We start from the raw sequence: 27,570 nt of genomic DNA, 5'->3' as shown, positions 1-27,570 counted from the left end.
AATGTTCTATTATCTTTTCCTACTGAATCTTGAAAGTTTGATTGATGGAGGTAATTTTAAATGGTTTAAAAGTTGTTGTCGTTTTCATTTTGTCCTTTTCCTTTTTAAAGGTTAGTTTTAAAAATTGAGGTAATTTTTAAATGGCTTTCAAGTTGTCTTTTTCTTTTTAAAGGTTAGTTTTGAAATTGAATTTGCTAAGGAAATGGGTTGGCAGGAGACAGTTTCATTGTTTTTTTGTATTTTCCATAGACCTGATATCCTACATCTTCTATCACTTGTTAATAGTGGTCAGCCCCCCTCTACTCTGTTGATAAGACTTGGAAGGTGTCTGGGAAGGAGATTCCAAAGAGCAACAACAGTCCTTTCTGTCACAAAGCCAAGAGAACAAAACACTGCTATGTACTAGATTGGTGTAGTGTGTTTAAATAACTGGCTTCAATTCCTAAGATCAAATAGCTTAGAATTTCTTAAGCAAGTTCACATAATCGAATGTTGCTTTTGTTCTCATCTGCCCTTCTTCCCAACTCTACATGTGTTTACATCTCCACATCAACGTCTGACCAGTAGAAAATCATAAGCCAAATGTCCAAAATTGATTTCAGCATCTTCCTCTCCAAACCTGCTTCTCTCTTGTTTTCCCAGTCTTAATCAATAGTATCACTATCTCACTGGTTCTAGCCAAGCTCAAAACCTTGGAGTCATTCTTGACTCCTCCTTCTCCCTCATTCCCCCATTCCCCAGTCTTGTCCCTCTCCAATCCACCCTTCACATTTTGGTTGCCAAAGTGCTCTTTCTAAAATGCAAATGCTATCACAGGGCTTCCCTGATTAAAATGCTTTAATGACTTCTTTTCACCTACTGGATAAAACTCAAAGACCCTAAATACCTCTTCTAGCCCAATCTTTGCCACTCCCTGCCATTCCTCTGAGCCCTTTTCACTGCAGTTATGTGAACTGTTCACAGTCACCCAAACACACCATGGTTCTTTCATAACTGTGGCTTTGCATGTGAAATTTCCTCTGCTACTTTCTCAGCTTGAGATAGTTATTTTTCCTCATGTTCCCCACAGCATTTCTACATACTGGTTTTATAACTCTCATCATACTATATCATGGTTGCTTCTCTACTTGTTTATCTTCACTACCAGTTCCCAGTTTTGGGAGAAAGTAAACATTGTAGAGGAGATTCAGACTCTGGATGCTTCTAGGTGGCATTTAAACTTGCTTTGGATCCTGAGACACTACGCTATTCCCTGGTGCTTGCCTTTTCTCCTTGTCCCAGCCCTCCCCCTGCTGGAGGTGTTAAAAAGCAGTGGAATGATCACGTGGCCAAAGATAGGACAAAGTGACCTGGCTGATCCACAACCTGGATAAACATCTGCCTCGTGTCATTTTTAAAGTAAATGCACAACTGGCTAATGAGCCTTGGCTTTTGGGTGGCCTGTCAGGAGCTTTCTGTCTTGTCATGTATTAGTTAGCAGACCCTGATTTCAATCCCCAGAGCTGTAGCTGGGGGTCAACACACACATCCTTGATGGTCTCAAAGAACATCACACTACTATTAAACAAACAGCTCAAGAAGAATTAGTCAGTGGAGATCTTCTTCCATGGTTTCTTCTCTGCCTGAAGCTGAGACAAATCTGTTTGCAGGAATGTTTGCCTTTGGATGATTACACCATAGAACAAGGAACCAAACACCAATCATATATATATGCTAAGTGTTCTACCCAATTGCAGTGGGTTCTACCTCTTAAAAAAGTCATAGAGAAGGTCTTTATCTCTTATCCCAGAACAATATCCAGTTAACACCGCTTTCCGTCCCAGTTGAAGATAATCTAGTCTTCAAATCAGTATTTAGTTGCTTGTGGGAGGCAGCCAGTTTCTCAAGCACCCCTGGATATAGAATTCTATAGATATAATGGCCCTAAGTATAGTCTGGGTTGGTCTGAGTGGTGATTCCCAGGGAAGGACCTTGCCAGGCAGGTTTTGAAAAAAGGGATTAGAGAATCAGCCTGGTTTGGAGGAATTTCACCTCTAAAACCCACAAAATTTTAGAGAACATGATGAATTTATAATCATCATAGAAATTCTCCTTCATGGCTATTGTAAATTTTATTAGACACTATGTTTACACTACAGTGAAATTTCTAGCAGCAAGAGTGGGTTTTAGTTTTAAGTGGAGGGAAAGGAAATTAATCTATTTGGCATCAGGAAAGACTACCTTTAAAAAATCAAACAGCTCCCACAATGTCATTTTATACACATGTCAAAGGCAAGGAAAGATGACCTGCTGTCTTAGGTGTCCATCTGGCTGTGTCCTAATTAAAGAAAAAGAATTCAGGTGCTACCAGGGATAACACAACATAAAACAGAAACAGAACTGGTGGGATTGGTCCCCTAAAGTTCTTACGTTTCTATGTTCAGGGTAAAGATTACCCTACCCACAAAATGATCATTGATGACATCATTTATGATGCCTTTGCCCTTCAGTTGGCACTGCACAGGCACTGCTTGGTTCTTCACCACGTCTGTAAAGTGCATTGCCACCAGGGGGGAGGTGTAGTTAACCTGTAGGTGGAAGAACAATGAATTCTAAGTGTGAGGAGGTGGTAGGATGGAAGTGATCAGATAATCAGTGCAGGATGGGATAACCTCCACAAAGGGAACTGAGTAAATCCCATGATGCCAAGTCACAAATGGCCAAAGCAACTGACATGCTCTCCCTGCCTTGGGAGAGTGTGGGGAAATTACACATTTTTCTCATAAGTCACTGTCAAATATCTGATTGTCCTCTGGGGGAAACCAATTCTGACTTGGTGTGATATGATTTTCTGGATATCAGACCATAAATCAAAGCAAAACTATTATCTATCAAGTCCCTATGCTTGAGATGAAGGCTTCATTGCCCTAAGGCTACAAATGGGAGACATGGGCGGGGTGTGTGTGATTATTTGGCATGATTGAGTGCAATGGTAATAATTTTTCGCTGGCTCTGCCACTGATTAGCTCTGTGACCTTGGGCAAGTCACTTCCTCTCTCTGAACCCCAATTTCCTCATCCATAAACTGAAGGGGTTAGACCAGACCATATATGAGATTCTTTCAAATGCAGAAAGGAGTGTGGTTGTGATGGGAATTGGTAGAGGGAGCTCCTGGTTATGGCCAGCAGCTGTTCAGCCCTCTGTTATTGCCTGGTGCTCCCTAATTCTCATAGATCCCAGCTAGCCCTTCCTTTATCTCTGAACCCTTTCTGACAGCAATGACTGAAGGAAATACAGCTTACGTGAGTCAGTTTGCCGTAGTAAGGGTAGTAGCGGAGGTCAAAAGAAGCCGATTCTGGGTAGTAATTGATGGATCGGATGTCGTTTTCATCACCTCTCTGTAAGCAAAAGTAGGTATATGTGGGGTGCTGGGTCATATGGTGCATTGGAGTCTAAGCTAAAGAGACTTGTGCCCCAGGTGAAATCACTGTGTGACCCACAACCAACTGTCCCAGGAAGACCACAAAAGCAGAACCCAGTAGAGCTCAGCCCTGACCTATCCCCAGGGGAGCGTTTCCAGGGAGCGATTGTTCCTTGGCTTTTCAGTTTAAAGAATACTGAATAGAAAGCCTGGGCTGAGGAAGCCAAGGTGCTCAGTATGACTCTCTGTTGGCCTCTAGAGGACCCAGACAGAAGAGATCCAAAGGGCTTGAAGTACCTGGTGCTGATCTGGAAAGACGGTCTACCACTTCTGTTCTTTTCCAAAACATCATACTGGGCGTGGCACCCAGTCTTCGACTTTGGAGCACAGGCAGGTATAAGTTAGAACATGTGTAGTAAATCTACTCCACAACTTGCACACTGCAGGCTTGGTTCTATTGGAAGCTAGATCAAGTGCACAGGGACTTGATGCATAGGCACACAGCCTACGGTTGGATCATCTAAACTCATGTCTGTGACCACGTTCTCTGTAGTGCTTAATTACAGTAGGTGGAATTAGGAGGATAAACAAGAGGGACCCAGGTAATGGACATGATTAAAGTAAACAGGTCTACCCTCATCACATCATGTTAGGTAGGGGGATGCGCATACGGACAAATAGTGTATCACTATTAGCAAATTACTCACCAGGGTCATGTGATTACTTCTGTCAATATACTATAATTGTTCTTGGTACAAACTAAGCTCTCCCTAATTTATTCTAGTTATTATCTCATCCTGCTCGATTTCCACAAGTGGGTGTGGATTTGACCAGTACTGATTATGATAGAATGTATAGAGACTCTTAATATTTCTTTTTTTTAAAGGACAGTTCTCAGCAAGGTTTGATGCAAGCTGAAAAAAATGAACAGCTTCCATTAGGGAACTACAAGCAGAACTCAGTCCAGTTACTACACTAGTTTAAGACTGAGTTGGTCTTTATGTTTTATTTGTATAGTCTTTTAAAAAGTAATGAAATTTATTTTTTGAGAATGGTCTGTGGAATCAGTTCTGCTAGTTTGTAGTCACATCTCACATGTGTGAATATTTACATATACGCATGTACATGTGAACAGAGTGAATGTCTTTTGTACCTTGTTCACCTGGCAAATACTGTCCGACTTTTCAAAGGTCATCTTCAGTGTCACCATCTCCCACATGGAACTAACCTTTCTCTCTTCAATGTCCCCATTACACCTTTCATAGCACTTGTAATACTTGATTTCCCTGACTTCAGAGAGAGAGAGTCATATTTATCTCAGCACCCTCAACACCTAGCAAAGGACATGGTATACAAAAAGTGATCAATAAATGCTTGCTGAATGTAGGATATTGGCTGAATAAATGCTGCCTTTTACTGTTTTCTGATCTGCCACCATGAAGACTGAAGTTTTCAGTTGTATTTCTAGTACTGAGAATGGGATTGCCTGGCCTCCCACATTTGCAAGACAACTGCCCAGGGCTGGGGGTGTTCAGTTGATTGTCATCGAACCCTGAGGAGGGAGCTACTGCCTGTTTAAGAAGCAAACTCAAGATCTAGGGCTTTCTCCTACAAAGGAGCTAATTGGTACAGATGAGATAGGAGTTAATGGTCCCTCGAAGGACAGTTAATTAGCATATTAATGGAGTTCTGTTTATACTTCCCTTGTAGTCATTTGTTATTGCAACACCCAGTGCCACTGGTCATTGCTGCAAAATGTGAAATTCAGTTTTAAAATTGGGGACTAATGACTCTAATGAAAGCTGTTTGTTTAGTTCAAAGAAACAAGTAATTAGAGCTAAAAGCAAAAGTGTAAACAGAATCCCAATTAATGACTTGGCACATTGTTGTTCCCTGCTGTGGCCCCTAGCTGAGGTTCAGTCTTTGGCTTTTACAGATATAAATCATGACACACTGATACACACACATACATACACTACACACACAAACATATATGATCTGAATCCTTTCTGGAAAGAGGAAGGCCTGAAGGCACTAAAGGGAGTTGTAGTTATGAAAAGATTAACCCTTAACCTAACCTACCTTCTGTGTCTAAGTCCTTGGAAGGGATGAACTACCTTTTTGCATTAAACAGATGTGCTAACCATGCTTACTCAAAAGGGCACTTTACCTGAACTTTGCAGGAAACCTTCACAGGATCTCCAAGCTCAGGACGAAAGCCTACAATCTATCAAAAGAAAACCAGTGGTTTTTTTTGTTTTTTGGTTTTTTTTTTTAACAAAACAGATTTGACAGTAAAACAGGGCTTTTCTAACACCCCACCGCCAGTCATCCTTCTTCAGGCACAAGCTTCATCTATTTTGCCCTCTCAGAAATGTTATAAACAGTAGAAAATGTCAAACATCTTCAGAGCTGTGCAGCTCAGCTTATTCCTTGTTGTATTTGTGCCTGATATTCATACGCAGGGGAAACTGCAGCAAGATAACCCTGAGGATGTAAAGAACTTTCTGATTTCAAGAGGGGTATGCCTGATAAGGCTTTGCCATACCTAAGGCATGGCAGGTGAGAAGAAAATGCATTTTCTATGATATAAGAACTGTACCCTATCCCACCCCATCCCCTGTTCCAAACATCTTAGGACCCCATTCTTGACAGAGGCCATCAAGGGGCAGGTTTGGGGGTTGAGGAGAAGAATAGCAATAGGAAGTGCTCGGGGAGAAAAAGGATTTGATAGGTTTGTCTGGTTGTTTGTATTTCTGATGCTGTCAGTAAAAATGGCCAAACCTGCAGTGTGTGAAGACAGAGCCCAAGACAAATGGAGTGTCCAGAGCCCTCCTACTCAGCTCATCCACTTATCACCATCAGATATCAAGAGCCGACATACCCGGTTCATCTTTAGAAGAATACAGGGCTGTCCAGTAGAGTATCCAAAAGTAGGGTCCTCCAGACCAGAGCAGTTCTTCAGGAAGGAGCGCTTAAATTGGCAGGCCTTCTTGTCCTCATCCTCATTGCCATCTTGGATGAAGTACTGCCCCGGGGGACAATCTACATTCATTTCCTCTTGAAGACTGTCATTATAACCTAAAGCATGTATGAGTGGCAATGGGTCGTTAGGCAGGTGCTACAGGGGAACACCATGTGCTCAGTAGTCCTCCCTCCTAAGTTTCCTTTCTGCAGCTTGCTTGCACTCCTCTGAAAGCCCACTAAGTCTAGCCAAAGCCCTGTGACCTGGCATCAAGTGCCCAAGGGCCTTCATCAGCAACATCCCTCCAGGAAGCCTTCCTGGTTAGTCACCTCAGCCCACTTTTATTGCCTGCCCACTTCCTTCTCATTCCGTGGAACTTCTGGATATCCATCTCTGGGTCATACATTGTTCACTTTTTAACTTTTCTCTATTTCCCATTATATCTTTTCAGATATGGTAAACTATAAACTTGGAGGATTTCCTCTTCTACTTCTGGAAGAGGAATAGCATGTAGTTGGTAGATTTTGGAAGAGAGACTGACTGAATCATGTCAAGGCATAGCGTATATAAAGAGGCTAAGTTCCTGGATTAAATCTCTTTTAAGTTCATCTTAGGAAATGTCTCCCTTTGAGTGCAATGAAAGGCACCTGATTGTAAGAGAGTGAAAAATATGGGACAGAAGGAAAGTGGAAGAAGAGGAAGAGGAGGAGGAGAAGGGGAGAAGGGGAGGAGGAGAAGGAAGAGAGAATAAACCAGTTTCTCATCCCTTACAGAGGGAAGTTAGCACTGCAAAATAGAAGCTCAGATTAAAAGATAGAAACCAATGACAACTGCAGGGTCTCTACTGAGAGGGTGAGGGAGTGAGATCTTGTCTACTGAGGCCTGAGGCATTCAGGGTAAGAGTTAATGTCCTTTTACACTGGATGGAATGTAACATGTGTCCAGGGTACACATATCAGGGAGAGAGCTGAAAGGGGCTATCTGTGAGGTGACTCTGGGTTACCAGATACCATACATAAAACTTGCTTTGGAAATAGCTGCATTATTTCCAATTTGGTTCTAAATGATGGAGCCCAGTTAGTCCTGTTAGACCTAGTCCTCAAGTACTCATGTTCCAAGTAGCTCGCTATTTCAGAAGCAACTGTGCACCTATGATTCACCAGAAGTAAAAGTCAAAATATACTGCCAGATCTTCATCTACACAGGTTGTGACTTGGGTTTGATATGATTAAGTGGCAACTGGGAATTTTAAATCTATTTCAATTACAGCTATGCCTTTATTTTTCCTTTGACAAAGCTACATTTAATTCAAGGCTTTGTTTTAATTTGTTTTTAGAACAAGAACTATAGTCAAATAATACCTTTCTAAATAGAAGCTGCAATCACGTGCTCATTGTTTCTCTTGAGGTAGTTCCGTTAAAAATAATGTGACATGACCATGACCCTTATTGCAAAATCCCAGTCCTCCTGGGAATGAAACTGATACTCTTGCATGTCTATTTCAGAGATGTGTTTCTGTTTTAGCAGGACATGTTATCTGCTCTTAGGAACTAAAAACTCTGTGCTTTTCCTAACATTCCCTGCCTGCATAATCAGGTCAGAATTGGTATTTCTCCATTTATTAGCTTCTCAGAGGGATTTCCTCAGCAGAAATTCTGGCAATATATTTGCAATATCTCACAAAGATTTTGAAAAAAAAAAAAAGATTTCGCGCTGGCTATGATGTCCAAAACATTTTTGTGGCCCAAAATGGAACTACATGGACTCAGAAAGAACCCAGCCTCCCTCATTTTACAGGTGAGGAATCTGAAGCTCAGACTTAACCAAAATATTAATAACACTGAGCATTACTGGTACGAAGTTTCTAACTCCCGGTCATATGGCAGCAGCACAGAATTATGAAAAGCAGCACCTCTCAAACTTTAAAGTTCATATAAATCACCTACGGATTTTGTGAAAATACTGATTCTGACCCCACAAGTCTGGGGTGGGGCCTGAGATTCTGCCTTTCTCTTTCTAACAAACTCCCAGGTGATGTCCATGATGCTGGTCCCTGGCTGACACCTTGAGTAGCGAGGGCATCAAGAACATGAATGTGGGTTCAAACACTGGTTCTGCTGCTGGGAGACTTTGATCAAGTCGCTTCCCCTTTTTGAGCCTCAGTTCCCTCATCTGTAAAATGGGGACGATCAACTAACTCTATTATATAGGGTTAAAGTTAAATGACAAAATTTATGTATTTAAATAACACTTTCTGGCACATGATAATGGATTGTTCTCCTCCCAATTCAGTGCACATTATACTAGCTACCCACCATCCCCCCACTTCAAACAGGCCAGGACAACCACACCAGACTAATTGGGTTTTTTTCTCACAAAGATTAGATGCAGCAATGCAAACCCCACTGGAGCTCCTCTTTGATAGATAGATTCTGATAAATACAGAACCTGTGTGCTCTGTGTTTAACCTTAACTGAGCTGCTTCCTCAGCTTTTACTATGTGGAAGGGCCTCCCACAAACCCATTCATTTGTCCCTGAAAATTTTTCTGGTGATTCTGTAGAGATAGGCATCTTGAAAATATTTGGGATCAAAATGTTAGAGTTGACTGCCACCCAGAGATTCTTCCTCTAACTTCTTTCTGGAATGCTGTTAAATAAAGACACTTGTTCTTTCCCTTCAAGAAAAGGCCTATCTCCAATAAACAAATTCTCTTACCTTGAAAAATTATAGAAGCCAAGAATCTTCCATCTCTGGAGAACATTCTCCTTTTCTCACCACTATCTCCCCTCAGAATTATCTTTTATAAATGATCATTATTGAGCTACCTGGATGTGCTTGGAACTTAACTTAGTGCTGTAGGTTGTTCAAGAAGAGAAAACAAGCTCTCTGCCTCAAAGAGCTTATGGTATTGCTGGAGAGTTGGTTTGTATGCTTTCAAAGCAACATACACTAGAGCAGTTTTGATTGTATCTACAGGTGCAGAGGGGGATGCAAAGTAAGGAAAGACCATGATGAGTTGGAATTAGTAAGACTGAGATTTCTGGGCCAGGTGAATTTTGAATTTTGAATTCCCACCCATCACCTTTCAAAAGAGCTTTCCACTATTCAGAGGAACTTACTTACCCTGGAGAAAGCCATTTAGGCTAATCACATAATGCTGCCAAGTGTCAGGTTCAGAAACGTTGAAGTTGAAGTTAAGGCTATGGGCGAAGGGTCTGATCATAACTCCTGGCAATGAAAACAGGTCTTGGATATATTAACCCATTCTTGGGATAATTTTTTGGTATTGATTCCCATGAAACCATTTCCCCCCAGGCAATCAAAATGAAAAGGACCATAATTTGCCAAGTACCATTTTACTTTTACTCTTAATAATTGAATCTCTAAGTCATTACCGGGAAGAGCCAAAGTTAATTGAGGCTGAACATGCTGTGCAAGCAGATTTCTGTCCAGCAAGTTCTGACAACACAGGGCATTTGGGCACACTCACCAGGAGGCTTCACCCGCTCAGTGAAGGTCGGCATGTAAGGACTGATGGTCAGAAATAGTGTGTACATGCAGAGAGTGATCACAGCAGCCAGGGAGGCATAGAAGAAGAAGTAAATGACTAAGATCAGGCCTGCAGAGTAACCAAAGATGAGAGTGGTCAGTGCTTGCCAACAAGCCCTGCCTCCCCACTCGAACTCATGAACCAGAACCAACCCAAATGAGAGATGGCTTTTTAATAAGTTCCCCAGATTCGGTATGTCCTTGCTTATTCAGACTTCACCGATTTGGAATTGGTGAGGATTGTGTCAGGGGTCCGATTGCAGTTTACCTTTACAGCATCTCCGATGGAAGGGCTTGCTGAGCAAATGATGATCATGAACAAGATTATAGGGGAGTGGAGTTTAAAGTACTGCAGAGGGCAAATTGCTTGAGAGTCTTCTGGGCAACGTTGATGTCCTAAGTACAAATCATTCTTCTCTATTCATTAAAGCAGGTGCCCTGAAGAGTCCTAGCAGCTTGGTTCCAGTGATTATATGTATTTGCAAGTGATGAAAACAGCATTTCTTTTCACAGACTATAATTCAAACTTTTGATTAATTTCCACTGGACTTGTCTCTAATCAAAGCAAAGTGAGATTTTGCCCTACTTATTTCAAATCCTATTCCTCTTTAGCAAACATTTAAGTGGCTCAGCTTTTCAAAAAGAACATTAACACAGGGTGGGGAAGGGAGGAGGAGGAAATGGTACTTAATCACTGACACTGCCCGTGAACTTGGGTAAGTTATAGAACTTCTCTGTACCCCTGATTCCTCTGACAGGAAAGTGGGGATAAATTTAGCCCTTACTTCATATTCTTATCTATATCCCTAACAATATCTGAAATTCAGCCTTTCCTGACATTCTATCCTGACTATACTACCTCCTAGCTGTTTAAACTTGGACATGCTGTTCGCCTCTCTGGGCCTCAATTTTCTCATCTATAAAATAAGGACTATAAAATAATAGTACTCACTTCTTAGCATTGAATAATGCATATAAACAGCATAGCACAGAGCCTGGTAGATACTAAGTGCTCTATAAATGGCAGTCATTGTCATTGTTACTATTGATATTATTATTATTATTGCTATAGCACCAGAAGCATAGTTGTGTGAATTTTCCCTCTGTGGGCTGCATTAAGACCAGGTTTGCCCCAGATTAGGCAGCACAGAGTGAGGTGAATGAGCGCAAGATTGCTGAGAAACTCTTTTCAAGTCCTCCTTGGGGTTCTCTCAGGCAACAATATTTGGCTCCACTCTCAGCAGTGACATGATGTCAGAACTACAGATTTGAACTGAATCATGAACCAGAAACTGGAACAAACCACAAAACTTTGCTGTACCCAAAACTGAATCCAAATATTAATTTTTAAATTGAACCATGAACCAAATAAAATTAACCAAAAATGAGTGGGGGAAGTGGGAATTCTACTTGTAGCAATTCAAGTAGAAATAGAATTGACCCTTTATGTTTTATTAGATGAACTAAAGCAGAACTGTAACCTGAACACATTGATTCAGTTGGAGTCTCTGGGGAAGAAACAACAGTGCCTGTGTGCCTGTGATACTTGGCTGTGGCCCACTGGCTATTCCAATGGGATTTTCCCCTGTGCTTCCTCCTCCATTCCTCCACCCTTATCCCCATCCTGGGAATGGATCAACACCTGGAGCCATCGTGGGGGACCAAAAGACTCAGTTTTGTGGATGAAGGGAAAGCAATGAAATACAGGTATATTCCCTTGGAGTTATCTTCCTTCTTTCCCAGCATGTGTGGCCAGGAGGCTGTAGATGGGCAAATGGCACTAGCAATGAATTCCCTCAGCCTCACCCAGGAGTGGGTGCCCTGGAGTCTGTGATAGACTAACTCTCTCATCCATCCTCAGGCGAAACCAAGCAGAGTTCCCGTCTGAACCCATTGATCCCCTCCAACCCTTTCTGCCATGGGTGTTCAGGTATTACTTGGGCCCCTCCTCTAGGTAATCTAGGGTTCTCTCCTGAATGCCTCACCCAGGCTTGGATAGACCAGTAAGTACCCATGTTCCCAACTCTTCATTCTTCCCACTAAAACACCTCATCAGGTCCTGAGGCCCTATCCATTAGGGCCTTGTTCTTTATTACAGTTCATCAAGATGGTGTGGTGTTCCGGCAAGAGAATGAACTCTGGTGTTCATCCAACCTGGGTTTGAATCCCAGCACTGCCACTTAGTAACTGTGTGACTTTAGATAAATTACTTACCCTCTCTAAGCCTCAGTTTCTGCATCTGTAAAATGGGGATAATAATATTACTACCTCATATGGTTCTTGTCAGTATCCAATAAAATAACATATAGTTCCTAAGAATAGGGGTTGCCCAGCTACCAAAGGAAAAGCCCAGATTATATTAACAGGCTGAATATATATGTTGGGCAGGTTGATGTCCAGATTGGAACAGGGTTAGTAAATGCTCAAGTGGGAACCTAGTTCTTAGGAAAGAAAGCAGCAAGACATGTGCTTTATGGCCAAGGCATTACCATTTGCCTTTTGCCCAGAGTAGCCCAACAGAAGAATTCCTGGGCTCTCCTTAGACCTACTACTCAGAGGTCTGGCTATGGTCTATCATGCAGTGTTCCCACCATCATCTCTTCCCTGGGCACTTGAACCTTCCACCCTCATTCCAATTTATTGGCCTATGGATTGTCCTCCACAGGAGCAATTTGGATCAACGCATCTGGTGAAGTTCCAGTGGCCAGCTGCTTAAGGGTTAATGTATGGCTCCCACTTCCAGAATTACACTTGCATTCTACAAGGACTGTTTTTCCAGGCCTCTTTAGGCAAGAGAGAAACAGCTGTGCTCCCTTTGGAGCCCAAATGAGTGTCCAGCACTTGTCTGCAGCTTCCAGAACGTCGGAATGTCCCTTAAATGGTACATGTGTTCCAGTTGAGAGTTTGAGGGATGGGCAGGGGTGGGGCTGGGAACTGAGGAGGGGTTAAGGGAGATGGGTGTTGGTCAGAGCCCCACACCTGCTATTCCTAATTCCAGGAAGCAGGACTGGCTGTTTCACCCTGAGCGAGCTGAATTAACTAGTCAGGGTGAAACTTTAAGAGGGAGAGACTTCTCAGCCAAAGGGTCTTTAGAAGGCACAGCCATCAACTTCAGCAACCTAGACCCTTAGCACTAGGGGACTCCTGTTTCATCCATAACGTCCTCTGTTATTTTTCTTCTGCAAATTGAGTGAGTTCCAAACCAGCAGCTGCTCTTTTTCTGGGCTGTACAGAAAGTATGGCAAGCATGAATTTTACCATGGGCTAAATCTCCCGGTGGGGAAGGCTCAGCATTAATAGTTTAAGAGGTGGATAAGACCTTCAGAGGGAGGTGCTGGGGAAGTTGTGAAGTAGAAAATGGTGGCAGCATGTGGTACAAAGAGGAAATGCTAAGGAATACAATTCTGCCATTGATCAAGCAACATGGAGGCTCAACCTTAATCTCCAGTAGTGATCCTTTTAAACCTAATTCCTCTGTGTCTACCATGGGAGAGGAAAGCACCCACAAGCCAGGGCCAAGAGCAGGCCTCCTGGCTCTCCTTCTCTGACATGATAAGATAAAGTGATGAGGCTTTATAAAAACCCTTGGTCAGATTGGCAGGTACTTGGGTCTCATATTCGAGAAATAGTCTTTGGCATAGTTCTTTCAATTTTACAATTTTAACATCTTATTGGAGCCTCACTCTGATCCTGTGAGAGAGGCAGGGCAGGGATTGTTTCCCTCAGGAAAGGTAAACTGAGGCTCAGAGAGGGTAAATGATGGGTCCAAGCTCACATGGATAGAAAGTGACAGGACTGGGACTTTAAAAAAATCCTGTGTTTTTTCAACTCATTCTCACTGTCTCTCTGCATTGCAACTGATATTGAGTCCAGTGTATTTCAGTTACACAATCAAATTTGTTCATCCATTTGGAGTTTGTTCTGATGGAATCTGTCCACAGTGCAGGCATTTCCCTAGGCATTGGTGCCTTTACATGAAATGCTAAGAGAAGTTTGCAGACAAGCCCATTCCAGCGTATGGCAAAGGAGCCCTGGACACCATGCCAAAAGCAAAGGACACCAGACTGGGGCATTGGGACTATTGGGACTTACTCCAACTCTGACCTGTTCGGGCCAGAGACATCCTTCTCTCCGGATCCCACAGGTATTCGTTCAGGATCTGCAATTTCCGCCACCAGGCATTGCCTGCTGGCTGTCCCTGACCCTCTTCCTCCTCCTTTTCCTCCTCTTCTACTTCTTCTTTCTCCTCCTCTTCTTCCTCCTCCTCCAATTCAGGCACCACCATCACCCGAGCCTCTTCTTCTGCTTCCTCCTCTTCATCTGCTAAGTAGTTCTGGTTCACTTCATCCTGATCATCCTGAAACAGTGACAAAACACAATCCCCTTTATGAAAAAAATTTCCAATGGTGCATCCCACCAGCCAAAAATAAATGGAAACAACTCAATATTTGGAGATGCTTCAAATTTCCACTTCCCCATAAACATACCAGTTGTTACAAGAGGAGGATTTTCTTTCTCTCTGTTGTTTTGAAGGAAATATCCTTTCTGTGACCCATTTTGACTCAGTATTCTTTCCCTAGAGGTGCAAATTTTATTCTCGGCTTCAGGCATTTGGGCTCTTCCCCTAGGACTGTTCATGTGACTACTCTGTCCTGGGGCCTTAGCCACCCATTTAACTTTGGCCTATCAGTACAGAGCTGAGCTCACACAGGAGGATGGAGTAGTCTTAGATATTTGTGTCCATGATGGCAAATTCCCAGTCTAAGGCAGCTTCGTCCTAATACCCTATACACTTTCAGCTGCTCAACCTCACCATCCCAAGTAGTGTCTAAAAATAGCCTGGGACAGACATCAGGAGGAGAGGCCAACTGCTGTACCCCTCCTCAAAACTTAGCCTGCCTTCCCAGCAGCAACAAGAGATGGGCAGTTATTTGCTGCTTCTCTGACTGTTGCCTTAGCTGGAACCTCTTCCTGCCTTAAGCTGGTGGGAGAGACCACCTGAGAGATGGGACCCCAGGCTTCCTTAGTCTCCCCCTGTAACCTAGGCAAAACACTGGGCACGTAGTAAATGCTCAGCACATATTTGTTGATTGACTGATTGCAGGCATTACTTGAGATTTGAAACTGTAATCTTCTCTGAGTGGTTCTAAGAAAATTAAACCAAAAAAAAAAAAAAATAGAAAAACCCAGACTTCACCAAGTGGCATTTTAAATGCCTCCCAGCCACAGGCTGGAGTGCAGTATCTTTGCTCTTTGGGGGGTTGCCAAGGCTCACTGCAGCAGCAGAAAATGAGGCCACCCTCCCTTGCCTCTGCTGTCCAAGTCTGAAGAGCGGTGGGGCCTGTGCACCTGTTGGGGTTGGATATGTCAAACACTAGAGGCCAGGGGCTCTGTGCTGCTCCCTCCCTTCCAGCCTGATTCCTCAAAGGCCACTTAGAGGGCACTCGGCTAAAATGCTGCCTTTGGTGGGCGGTTTAGCAAACTTGTTTGTTCAGAATCAGTAAAAGCGATACAGAATGACGAGGCTCATCTCTCAGCATTCAGCCTGCCCAGAACTATCTAGCTCTTGATTATAAGCACTCTTAAATTGCTCTCCAATTTGTTCCAATGTACAGCTCTATATCACACACCATATCAGAACTGACAGGGACCTTCAAGATTTGCTTGTCCATCTGAGGCCCAGAGAGGGGACAGGATCTAGGCAAACCCACACAGCAAGTTCATGACAGAGTTGATGGTCTCAGAACCTATGTCTCTTGATATCCTGCACAATGATGTTTCTGTTCTATCACATTGAGCACAAATGCCTAGAGGTAGCTTAGCAGATTTATGAAGCACAACAATGTCTTAGGTTCTGTGTTCCCAAAAGATTGTAGGCACGTATAAGCAAGGATTTCTGATTGACATGAACTCATAAGGCTTAGGAAAATAACCTCATCCATCACTCAATGTTGAATGGATTAATATTTGTTCTTAAATCTCTTTCACTTATGTGTGAACCTATGTACATATTTGACCTCCCAAAATACACTTTAAGCACCCAGGGGGAGGGTCCGTGTTTTCTAACCTCTTGATGGCCTCCACAGTGTGAAGCGCACAGCTTCACAGGACCCAGTGGGTCCTGACCAAATAACAATGATACCTGCCTGACTTAAAACTCCTGATGCAGGACTCTGGAGGAATGCTCTTACAGAGCTAGTCACCCTAACCTGGCAGTCATGTGTGCTGGAGTGGGAAGTCATCATGGCCCCCAGAGAATCTACTGTACCTGAGAATCTCAGAGAATTTGAAGCATAACATTTTATCAAGGAGGAATTTATATTCCTTTTATATTTTATGAATAAATTTCTTTTCTCCCTTTGTTGCCTATGCCTGCCTTTCTCCTCTGCTCAAGAGAGGAGGCAGTTGGCCTTGGCCTCAGCCTGATCTCATTTGTAGATATGAGCTCTCGTGGTAATCCCATTAAAGATGGCTTGTCATTAAAGCTTTACCCTCCCAGGAAGAAGTGATCTTCTCGGAGCTAATTTCCCCCCACAGCTCTCACACCACCTGAGACTGACTTCAGGAACCTCAAAGCTTTTCTCCTCTCCCATTTCCAGGTATAGAGGAGCATCACATTGTGCAAGGGAGGCTTTCCCAAAAGGTTCCTCATTAATTAAATCCTGTGTAAAATGCACTTTTGTGCAACTATTTAACAAAATACAGTAAGAAATCCTTTGGTGATGAGAATCCTTATCCCCAAGGTTCTGTTTTTGTCAGTTTCCTAAAGTGGCACTACCCTCGGGTGACATTGTGTGTGTGTGTGCGCGCGCACGCTGGAATATGGTAGTGGGCGTGTGCTGGGCCCATCATGTTTCCCTAAAAGGGAAGAGTCTGAAGGACAGAGGGTGGCTCCATTTTGAGCAATCTAAATATATAAACATATAAACAAATACATAAACAAACAGTATGACCCAAAGGATAAATTTGTGCCCTGCATTGAGTAATACCCCATAAACATTTGAATGGTTGGTCAATTTTAAAAGAGAAATTAGTGCATGATTGCATCAAATAATTTCTTTTTAAATTTTTATCAAGTATTATAAAGAGCAAGATCCCCTGATGCATTTAAAATCCAAGCCACTTAACAAATAACTGAAATTATACACAACACTTTAACAACATTACATAGAAAAGAAGGCAAGTAAGGAATAGTTATATATGCCCCACAGCTCATAACTGCTCTGAGAGCTGGAAGGAACCTTGGGGAAGTCAAAAGAAAGATTTTACAAATTGTGGCTAGAAAGCTAAGGGAAGCCCTCTGTAGGTTGATACGGGGTTAGAAGAATTTGTGTTTTCTGCTGGCTGTTGACAGTCTTCGCTTAACTACCTGGTTATATAAGTGGCTATACTCAAAGAAAAATGAATTAGGCTTTGTTTCTTCCTGGGCTCAGATCACAGAGCTCTCTGGGGAAGACTTCAGAATACTCCTCACCAAAAAGTACTGTGTGTCATGCATATAAATAATTTATAGCAAAGTAAATGAAAAGAAACTTTTAGATCAAATAATTTGTAATGCACCCTGGAGATAAATGGTTACACCAAAGGAGTGTATGTGAGCGCGTGCATGTGTGCATGTTTGTTAGGCAGCATGGGGTGGCAGATCAGGGGTTAGGGAGCTGCATACTGCACATACAATGGAAAGAGCACACAAGATTAGAAGAAAAGAGACTTGCGTGCTCACTTTGGCTCCTTCACTAAGTTGCAAGTACCTCCCGAGCTCTTAAGCCCCAGCAGCCTCCTTTACCTAATGAGGGGTTCTGGAGAGATGATGTCTAGGATTGCTCCCAGCTCCAATTGACGATCCTGTGATTTCAGCTCAAGTTTGAAATTTCTGCTTTAGAAAAAGAGCAGCTGGGTTCTAAGAAACTATCACCCAAAGGGACTGAGACAGCTGGGTAGGCTGGCAGTGCTTTTCATTTCCTCTTCCTCTTCCCTTTTCTCTTGGCTAAATTTCTTGCTATCAAAATGAAACCTCTACTCACAGACTTCAAAAGGTCTGTTCAAATTCTAGATTCCCAAGAAAAAAACCTTGGAAGTCCCCCTGTTCTCTGTTATATTCCCCTTCCCTAATCTTTGTTCCACAGTAAAAGGGGCTTCCTCCTTCCAGCCAGCAATTTAGTGTGCCCTGGGATTCTAGCAGTCACTGCTCCTTTTTGAAAAACCCTGGGCTTCCCTAAACTTCGTTGTTTCTGCCCACCCCAAGGAGAGGCAGTCATAAAGCAAGGACTACACAGCCCCCAACCCCTACCCCATTACAAAAGGGAGAAGCAAAATATTCTGCCCCCTGGGACTCACAAGTCTGTAGCGATAGCCGTAAGGAAAGGCTGGAGCCCTTCTGGACCGGAGTTGCCTTCTCATGGCTATTCAGTGGGCAAAGACACAGCAGAGGCAGGCAAGTGGGCGAGAGTTCTGGAGCTTCTGCTGGTACAGGAGACACTGGTTGCTGGGGACACTTGGCGCCTGGTAAAAGTGAACCCTCCTGGCATGAGCCCTTCCCCAAAATAATCTAACATGCCCCTCTCTCATTGGTTGGCCCCTTCCCTGAATGAAGGGAAAGCCCTTATGGAAAAGCAAGCTCATCATTACAGGGAGGGGGAGATATTCTGGGTCACGAGGATGAGCGGCTCAGTGCCCCCCCCTTCATGTGTCTTTCCACCCTTTGCCCTTCTCCAGCACTTGAGATATGATGGACCCAATGGAAATCTTAAGTCATGTTCTTCTCAATTGAGAGTTGGATATCAGTGTGTGCAGGGGGTGGGGCCTGGGTGGGAGTTGGGGGTGAGGGGAGATGGCCAAGAATAACTTGCTTTTTTCATGAGGCTGATCTCATGCAAAAGGATCTAGGGTGTCAGGAAAGATTCCCTTTGCTTTTCTCCCCACCCCCACACACACTCCAAGCCACCTACAATATTCCTTATTTGTGTCAATCCATGAGCTTCTTAAAATGTGGATTATGCTTTGTGATTTTAGAGGCTAGGCTCCTGCTTTATCCCTCCCTGCACCAAAGAGTGTCTTGGGCAATAAAGAAGCCTTTTCCTAGCCCACATGTCAGAGTAGCCTCATCAGTCACTGCCCCTCATACACACACCCCTTGGAATCCTGGCCAAATTTCTGTAGTGGCTGAGATCTATATTTATCCCTTAGCATCAGGGCAGGGAACAAGCCAGAACTTTGCAGTGTCAGTTTCCCAGACATATATAACTCCTGAAGCCAATGTGGGATCCAACAAAAGAAAAATTAGTAGAAACAGCCAAGAACACTGTATAGCATTTTTGGTCTATTTGGTCCACCCCACTGGAGCCTGGGTGGCTAAAAGGCCTGGATGGAGTTCGTGATCCTTTCTTCACAAATCATTCTCCATTGCACCCAGGTGGCTAAGAATGTTGCAGATACTGAGATTCTGGGCATATTCATAACCAAGGAAAACAGCACAATAGCTTAGATAGATTTAGTCATAAGTCCAAGTCTAGGACTATTCTGATGAAAATGCCTTCAATTGTAGTTAATTTTTATTTTTATTTATTTTGTTTTTGAGACAGAGTCTCACTCTGTCACCCAGGCTGGAGTGCAGTGAGTGGCACAATCACAGCTCACTGCAACCTCAAACTCCTGGGCTCAAGCAATTATCCTGCCTCAGTCTCCCAAGTAGCTGGGATTGTAGGCACAGCTAATTTTTCTTATTTTTTGTAGAGATGGGGTCTCACTATGTTGCCCAGGCTGGCCTTGAACTTCTGGCGTCAAGTGATCTTTCTGCCTCAGTCTCCCAAAGTGCTGGGATTATAGACATAAGCCACCATGTCCAGCCTCATATTAGTCTTTCGTGTGATTCCTAAGGCCCTTGGAAGCCTCAAAAACTAAACAAAAGATAGGTTAACTGGTCTTGTGTTAGTAAGGCAAAAAGGAGAGTACAGTCATTTTAGCAACATTTCAGAAACTAAGGGTGGGGAGGAAAAATAGGGTTTGGAGTAACATGACCTCAGGTAACAAAATAGCCCATGGTACAGAATCTCTCATTCCTTAGCATTCTGGGTAATTGGTGGTTTGATATACACTTAATACATTTGTGATGTATTTCAACTATAGTCCAGGCTGCCTTCTGGAATGCCAGCTGTTGGGTGGGGTAAAATAACCAAATCCCATAGGATGTCAAAGACAGAAGAAATCTGTATGAGTTCACACTCAAAACACTCTAGTTAAAGGAGAAATCATTCCTGCCAATTTTGAAAAAAAGCAATATGCTTAACAGTGCACAGAATGGAGCCAGAAGTGGCCAGTGGGGCAGCTAATGAGGCAGCGGCTACAGAGGCAAGAGAGGAGAAGAAAGGAGAGGTTTGGAAAAGAATAGCAGGTTCAAAGGCAAAATTATTCAAGTCTTGAAAACTACATGCTCATTTCTTGGACAAATGTTAGAAGCTGCTTCTATAAGTTCTTTGTCCTGGGTGCCTGCTCCAATAAAACCACATGGTTGGTGATGTGGCAACTGGGAACAGAAATAACCTTATGGACTGGGTCCTCCTGTTCCCAAAGGAAGGAAGAAATGGTAGCACCCTTCAGAGAATCTTTGACTTTACCACAAGATGGGTTAGTATATGGTATCTGTTCTTGGCCATTTCCACAACTGTGTATGTGTTGAGGGGCACAATGTGTCTCAGAGCCATCAAAGAGCAATCATTTACTTTCCCTACCTGGGGATTGAACTAGATCTTCAGGGAGACTTTGGGAAGTCAAGTGTAGTGGAGCTTAAGAGTTATTTGCCATTGTAGTCACCCAGGCATTGTCGAATACTTTCTAGAACGCTGGTCCCTTCCAGAATTAGTGACCTGTGGAATCTGAAGTCTTTAGGTAAGGAAGCTCCAGGACAAGCTAGGGCCAGAGGCTGCCTATGAGTGTGCCCAGCATAGGGTGTCCTTTTCAAAGTGCATAGAGGAGGGAGAACTTACTCAGGGCTACAACGATCAGGGAAGGCTTCCCGGAATAGGCGGGGTTTGGGCTGGACCTTGAAGGGCAGGCCTTCAAGCTGGAACAGTTATTGCCTGACGTTGATGATGCCAGTCTGGTCCCCAGTGCCCAAAGTTCCCCCTCCCGAACAGCTAGCCTCTGAGTAGTGGCCAGCAGGCATAGCCAGCAGGATCACTGGCTAAGGCCAGAGGGTTTCCTTGACCTGAATGGTCCAGATAATGGCCCCATATCCCTACTTCACTGGGTTCCAGGAAGAACCCTTAGCGCATCACATTCCTGAGCAGAGTTTCCATCTGTCGAGTACAGTTGTACAGTGAAAGATGCTTTCATTTCAAAGGACTGAAGGCCATGGGTTTGTAACTGTATAAGCCTACTCCTGGGGAAAAAAATGAAGCCTTGGGAAATTGTGGGGTCCTTGTGGAGATTCAAGCCTATTTCCAGTGGCTAAAAGGCACTAATGAGTATAATGCAGGCAAGAGACATTGGTTCAAACAAACAACTAATTGGAATTAAGAGAAGAAGTGTGCAGAGGCCCCTAATGAATGGATATGCTAATTGGTCTTCTTTGCTAGCCCCTTGGGCTTTGGCTGTGACATAGACTAGCCTATTAGATGCCTGCTCTATAATAGCTGCTGAACGCTGGGGCCCTTTATTGCCATGGTAACATTGATGTCTAGAGTCTAGCTGAGCCCTGGATCTCTTAATTTACTACTCAGGCAACTACAATTCTTTGGGTTTTATTATTCTTCGTGCCCCGGGTGCCAGAGTGGCAGTGAATCATGCTTATTCATCCTCTGCACCGCCCACAGTGTCTTTGAATAAGTCAGGGTGTCTCTTACTGAGTGCGATGAGCAGATTATTAAGTTAGAGCCTATTTCTGCCTTAGCTAGACTGGTGCCTCTCAGAAACCCAATGCACCTCTCCAACCACTTACTTACCTGCTGCCTCAAATGGCTTTTGGCAAGCAGAGTGATGGCACTGCAGTGGGCCCACAGAGGATCAGCCTCCCAGAAGCCTTTGCTTGATTGGTGGGCAGGGAGGAGCAGCACAGTATAGGTAGGGCCACACTGACAGGGAGAATGAAACTTGGAAACACATGCCATCAAAATGGAGCAGTCAGAGGAGAGGGAGAGGAGTCACTGTAAAAAGGGTCCTGGTTGGGAACTGTGGGACTAGAAGGTTTAATCCCTCTAGGATAAGGGGGTTGGGCCTGTGTGGAAAAGGACATCCCTTGTTCTGAGTGAGTCCAGAAGAAGGCAGGAGCCCCCAAAGGCTAGAAGGTACAGGGGAGATGGATTTTATAAGACCTTTGTTGCAAAAGCTGGTAAGCTGGGAGCTGGAAAGTTGGTAAGCAACTTATCACTGGAGCTGCCCAGACTGGTATCTCAGTATAGAGATGCTCTAAACATCCACGGCCAGGGAGTGAGGAGCAGGATAGAGGGCCTTGCTAGATGACCCCTTAGGACTTAGGACTCTCCAACCTTGTAATCTTGTGTGTCTATATATGATGCTGTTTAATTTATCAGGACATATGCTAAACTTGGATAATGCTTTATATGTACATGTGCTTGATTCAACAGCACATATGCTAAAATTGGGGTGATACTCTATATGTGTGTGTCTGTGTCTGTCTCTAGCCATAAATGAAACTTTGCAACAGGTGCAGAGATGTTTTCCTGACATCTCTGTAGCTAAGAAATGAACGAGCTGAAACTGAAGATAAATTGTGCAATAAATGCCCAAATTACAAATGACTCTTGCAAGCAGGAGAGAGTCTTGGGGTTGTTGGTTTTTGTGGTTTGTTTGTTTTGTTTCTGTCAGTTCACTGCAGCATTTGCAGCATTTCACTGGGCACTCTCATGGGAGAATTGGCAGACTACAGAGAAAACTGTGGGCTGCACAAATCTGGAGCACATTTACAGGGCTTTTTTCTGTTTATTGGGAATGAAGGGTGTAGGGAGGGGATGAGAGGTCTTCTTGAACTAACCATATTCTAAGAGGCAAAGTTTTCCCTGCGCCAGGCTGAACAGAGAGCTGTAAACCTAAGGACAATCAACCAAGTGTGCCAAGCACAGAAGGGGCTGTTAGGCAACATTGGTCTTTTCCACCAAACTCTGCAAACCTGTTTATTATCAAGGAGCATCATTTCCCCACACAGAGGACAGTGATATTAATCCAACCCGAACCCACTCTGGATTCAGCAAGCACCAGTCAGAAATCACAGTGGCTCTCAGCTGCCTCTTAAATCAAAGTCAAATTCATAAGCAAGAGCTTAAGGTCTCTCCATCAACATCCCTGTTCAGTTACTCACTTGCTGTAAAACCACAGGAATGCCAATTGATTTCTTTGACACACCATCTCCCCACTTTGAAAGAAAATAAGCCCAGCATCTCTGCTTCCTTGCTCTCAGGAATGCTGTGGGCCTGGAACTCTTCAAAAGAAAATGGCAAGAGAATCCTGAAATCAGGTAGAATTATTGCTTATTAGGGAGTAGAGCACTGAGTTTAAAAGTGTGGGCTCTGGCCGGGCACGGTGGCTCACGCCTGTAATCCTAGCCCTCTGGGAGGCTGAGGTGGGTGGATTGCTCGAGGTCAGGAGTTCGAGACCAGCCTGAGCAAGAGCGAGACCCCGTCTCTACTAAAAATAGAAAGAAATTATCTGGCCAACTAAAAATATATATAGAAAAAATTATCCGGGCATGGTGGCACATGCCTGTAGTCCCAGCTACTGGGGAGGCTGAGGCAGTAGGATTGCTTAAGCCCAGGAGTTTGAGGTTGCTGTGAGCTAGGCTGACGCCATGGCACTCACTCTAGCCTGGGCAACAAAGCGAGACTCTGTCTCAAAATAAATAAATAAATAAATAAATAAATAAATAAATAAATAAATAAATAAAAGTGTGGGCTCTATAATTGGAACTGGGTTTGAATCTAGTTCCCAGTCTTAATAGCTGTGTGACCTTGGGAAAGTTACTTAACCTCTCTGAGCCTCAATTTTCCCATCTGTAAAATCATTAGATTGGTATAAAGATGAAATGATTTAATTTCTATAAAGTGCCTGGCCTAGTTCACTCAAAAAAGGTGACTAGTATTTATCATAAGTATTATTATTATGTGGCTTATGTGGATGTTGTTAATAAAGTACTTCCCAGAACACATGACTTCTCAGGGCTCTTCTCTGTCAAGACAGCAATTGAATCAATAGATTCTAAAACTATTGGTGAAAGTGATCAAATTTAGCATCACTAATAACAAGGCAATGGGCAATGACATATGGGCCTCCTAATATGATACAATGGGACATCAACAAGATTACTTCTGTGGTATTCTTTTTTTTATTATTTCAGCATATTACGAGCATACAAAAGTTTAGGTTACGTATATTGCCCTTGCCCCCGCCCCGAGACTTCTGTGGTATTCTTATAAAAAATGTTTAATCTGAATGTAATCATGAGGAAACAATCACACAAATCCAGACTACATGCAAGACAGCTGACCTGGACTTTTCAAAAATATCAGCATGATTGAGAAAAAAAGCCAAAGGTACTGTTCCAGAATCTATGTTAAAGGAGACTAAAAAGAAAAGACAATGAAATAAAATTGATGATTCTTGATGGAATCCTGCCAACACAAACAGCTATGACATTTTGGAGGCAATTTGAGAAATTTTAATGTGGACTCGATAGCGTATAGTTATTAAAATGTTAAATTTCTTGGATGTGATAATGATATTATGATTATGTAAGAGAATGAGAGAATGTTCTTATTTTTAGGAGGTACTTGTTGAAGCATTTAGTTGTGAAATGGCATGATTGCAATTTAATTTCAAATGCTGTAACTGAACACACACATATGTGTATTTTATATATATGTTTTCGAGAGAGAGTATGTGTGCAAATGCTGTAAAATGCTAACAATTTCTAGGTGAAAGGTATGCTGGTATTCATAATAATTTACCTTCAATTTTTAACATTTTTCCAAATAAAAAGTTGGTGGAAAAATATAAATCTTTCCCTCTAGCTCCATCGGAGATGTGCCTTCTCATGTCACCAACAGGTCCCTGCACCCCATTTCTATACCCCAATATCCCCCATCCCATAGCAACAGGAGAGAGTTGGAGTTAAGGAGAAATTAAATCAGGGAAAGCTTCATAAAGACAGCTATATCTGAATTTGGTCCTCAGGGATAGGGTAGGAGTTCACCAAGCAGAGATGGGAGAGAAAGAACTTGCCAGAAAGAGGCAATAACTTAAGTGAAGCTTGGAGAATATAGAGCAGAGATTGGCAACTTTGGTGTACACAGATTTATGTGAGGAGTAGGTTCCCTGATCCCAACACCAAAATTCCAATTCTGCAAGTCTGAAGTAGGGCCCAGAAATTTGAAAGTTTAACAAGCAGTAAGATGAATCTGATGCAGGGTTCAAGGACCAGAATTAGGGAGACACTGGCATTGACAGTTGCCTGTTCTACATACACAGTAAAGTGTCCTTATCTCTCTCCTGTTCAGCTGAATCTCTCACAGGTGAGTTGCTACCAAGTCTTACCTAAACCTATGGAGGGAAATCCTCTGTACCAGACCTGTCGGTCATGGCATCTGCCATGTCCAATACTCTGACTACCACTTCCTGCTCAGGAAAGCAAATCCAGCTAGTTGTGGCATGGGGGTGACCTCAACGATCCCAGGAATGAGGCCCATGATTTGATGACAGGTAAGGTAGCCTGGCACAAAGAACTCTGTCCAATAGGATTGATAATAACAAGCTAAGACAATCAGACTAACACCCTGTGGAACTGTTCCTACAGACTATGGAGAGAATTTTCCAGTTAGTGGCAAGAGGAAAATAGAGAAATTTATAGAAGGAAGCAGGGACTGTATGGAAGAAGAAGAGAACAAGATTCTGATGCCTAGAGTGGCTTTGGAATATAGTGGTTTTCCAGGCCATGTGTATTCTTACCATAATCTTACTTTTCTTGAGGTATCCTAAGTGGACCTCTGTTATTTATGATGAAAGAATTAAATTAATGCACCCTCTATGAGGTTCCCAGTTCTTAGAGAACTCCTAATGCTCACACTATAAAAAAAGTATCTCTAGGGCATGTTGCTGCCCAGAACTGGCAGGCCAGAAATAAGCTAATTGTTTCATTGTCTTTTCAATCAGACATACAGGTCAAGAAAAGAAACCTTGAGCCCACTTTCTCAAGATGCTTCCTACCTTATAGATGCCTGTGTCCCAAATACCTCCCTTTCCTATCTTTAGTCCTCCTTGCTTGGTTCAGCCTGGTGGAAACCTCAATTTATATAGTCCTTTTCTGAACTGTTTTCTTTTCACCACCTCTGGCTCCAACCCAAGCAGAGCCCAGCTTTATAAATCTATGTCCAGAAGCGAAGAAGTTAAACAATCATCCTCTGTTCAGATAAGAGCAACAGCTGCTGGAGGGGTTCAAAGAGAGGATAGAAGAAGGCTGTGGAGAGGTCCCCAGTCCCCATCTCTTTGCAGTATACCAGTCCTTAAGCCACCCAAATGATCCTGTCTCCCAGCCTTTGTGGAAGTCAGCATGGCATGGCACGGCATGGCTTGGCATTGACTTTACTCTGCTCTCTGCCCCCCGAGATTCTGTCTTCTGGACAGGAAGACCAGAATCTGTACAGAATCCTCATCCTAAAGTTCGTAGTCCTCTACCTCCTTGAAACTATATCCTCTGAACTCAGTAAGTGTCCAGAGTAAGGAAAGGAAATCTAGCCCCAGAGCTGCTATAAATGCAGTGTGATGCTGGACTAGTTAGTCACTTAATCTCTTTGGGCCTCAGTTTCTTCAAAGGGCTGTTGTGAGGATGGATCACTTTGGTGAAAGTACTATACAAACCATCAGGCCTTCTGATAGAGCAGTCATCTGGGGACATGGTAAGTGGGAATGGCCTCACTGCTCCACAGCCCCCTGTTTCTCCTCTCTGCAATCCCATGCTGGCAGCTATTTCTCTAGCTTTAGTGAATATGGAGAATGATTGTCTTAGATACCAACATTTTTTAAGATAAAAAGAGTTTGTAGGCAATGAAAGCAAAAGACCTATATGACCAATGATACTTGGGACTCCCAAGATTAGAAATCTCTACTGAATCTGCTTTATACAATTAATTTGGGGGTTAGAAATATATGAAAATGTGATCTTGGGATCCCACCAATGTACAGCCCCTGGACTACCTACTACCCAGGTGGCCCATCAGAGATATAGGAGGCATAGTATCTTTTAATATAGAGTTTGGCAAGTATCTCCCAAAAAGCTAATACTAGCTGGTTATTTATGAAGTGTCTAAGATGTTCCAATTGTGTCCTCTGGGAATTGCTGTTTATCAATATGAAATCTGCCTGGCACAATACTGACTATTGCAAGAATCACAACCCTAGGAAAATAGCATGACTAAAATAATGGGATGATCGATTAAGGACTTCCATTAATCTAGAAAACAGAAGGCAAGACAATAAGATACTTTAAATCTCTTCTCTTTTCTGCTTAATGGGTCACTGAAATCATCCAACTTGAAAACTAAGATCAGGTCCAGTGACACATAGGCATAGGGGAAGTACAGGGATGAATGATATTATGTGATGTAGAAACTACCCCTGAGCATAGCTCAGGAAGCAACATCATCCTGGGAAAA

At 43.1% G+C, this 27,570-nt stretch overlaps 1 protein-coding gene across 2 annotated transcripts; it reads right to left on the bottom strand.

The window, feature by feature from the left end:
* Positions 1–110: 110 nt before the first annotated feature.
* ATP1B4 (ATPase Na+/K+ transporting family member beta 4) lies at positions 111–18,400 on the bottom strand. 2 transcript variants are annotated; one of them, XM_045538756.1, is made up of 9 exons: positions 18,254–18,400; positions 14,021–14,273; positions 9,858–9,986; positions 9,491–9,595; positions 6,285–6,481; positions 5,571–5,627; positions 3,282–3,377; positions 2,410–2,567; positions 111–2,317 (listed from the first exon to the last, which is right to left on the bottom strand). In XM_045538756.1, the coding sequence occupies exons 1-9, from the start codon at positions 18,314–18,316 to the stop codon at positions 2,266–2,268; spliced, it is 1,110 nt and encodes a 369-aa protein (XP_045394712.1). In that variant the 5' UTR covers positions 18,317–18,400; the 3' UTR covers positions 111–2,265. The 2 variants fall into 2 exon arrangements, with proteins under 2 accessions (XP_045394712.1, XP_045394713.1); XM_045538757.1 differs by having other exon boundaries at positions 111–2,567; positions 18,254–18,383.
* Positions 18,401–27,570: the final 9,170 nt, after the last annotated feature.

Source organism: Lemur catta, chromosome X, assembly GCF_020740605.2.
Source record: "Lemur catta isolate mLemCat1 chromosome X, mLemCat1.pri, whole genome shotgun sequence".
Classification (NCBI taxonomy): Eukaryota; Metazoa; Chordata; class Mammalia; order Primates; family Lemuridae; genus Lemur; species Lemur catta.
This window is presented reverse-complemented; position numbering and strand designations above follow the sequence as displayed.

Excerpts from the sequence above, each read along its gene's own strand:
- ATP1B4 (XM_045538756.1), bottom strand. The coding sequence starts at position 18,316 with ATGAGAAGGCAACTCCGGTCCAGAAGGGCTCCAGCCTTTCCTTACGGC. Across the intron at positions 5,628-6,284 it reads TTCTTCTAAAGATGAACCGG|ATTGTAGGCTTTCGTCCTGA; the intron begins GTATGTCGGCTC and ends TTCTTTTGATAG. Across the intron at positions 2,568-3,281 it reads ACTACGGCAAACTGACTCAC|GTTAACTACACCTCCCCCCT; the intron begins GTAAGCTGTATT and ends TTCCACCTACAG.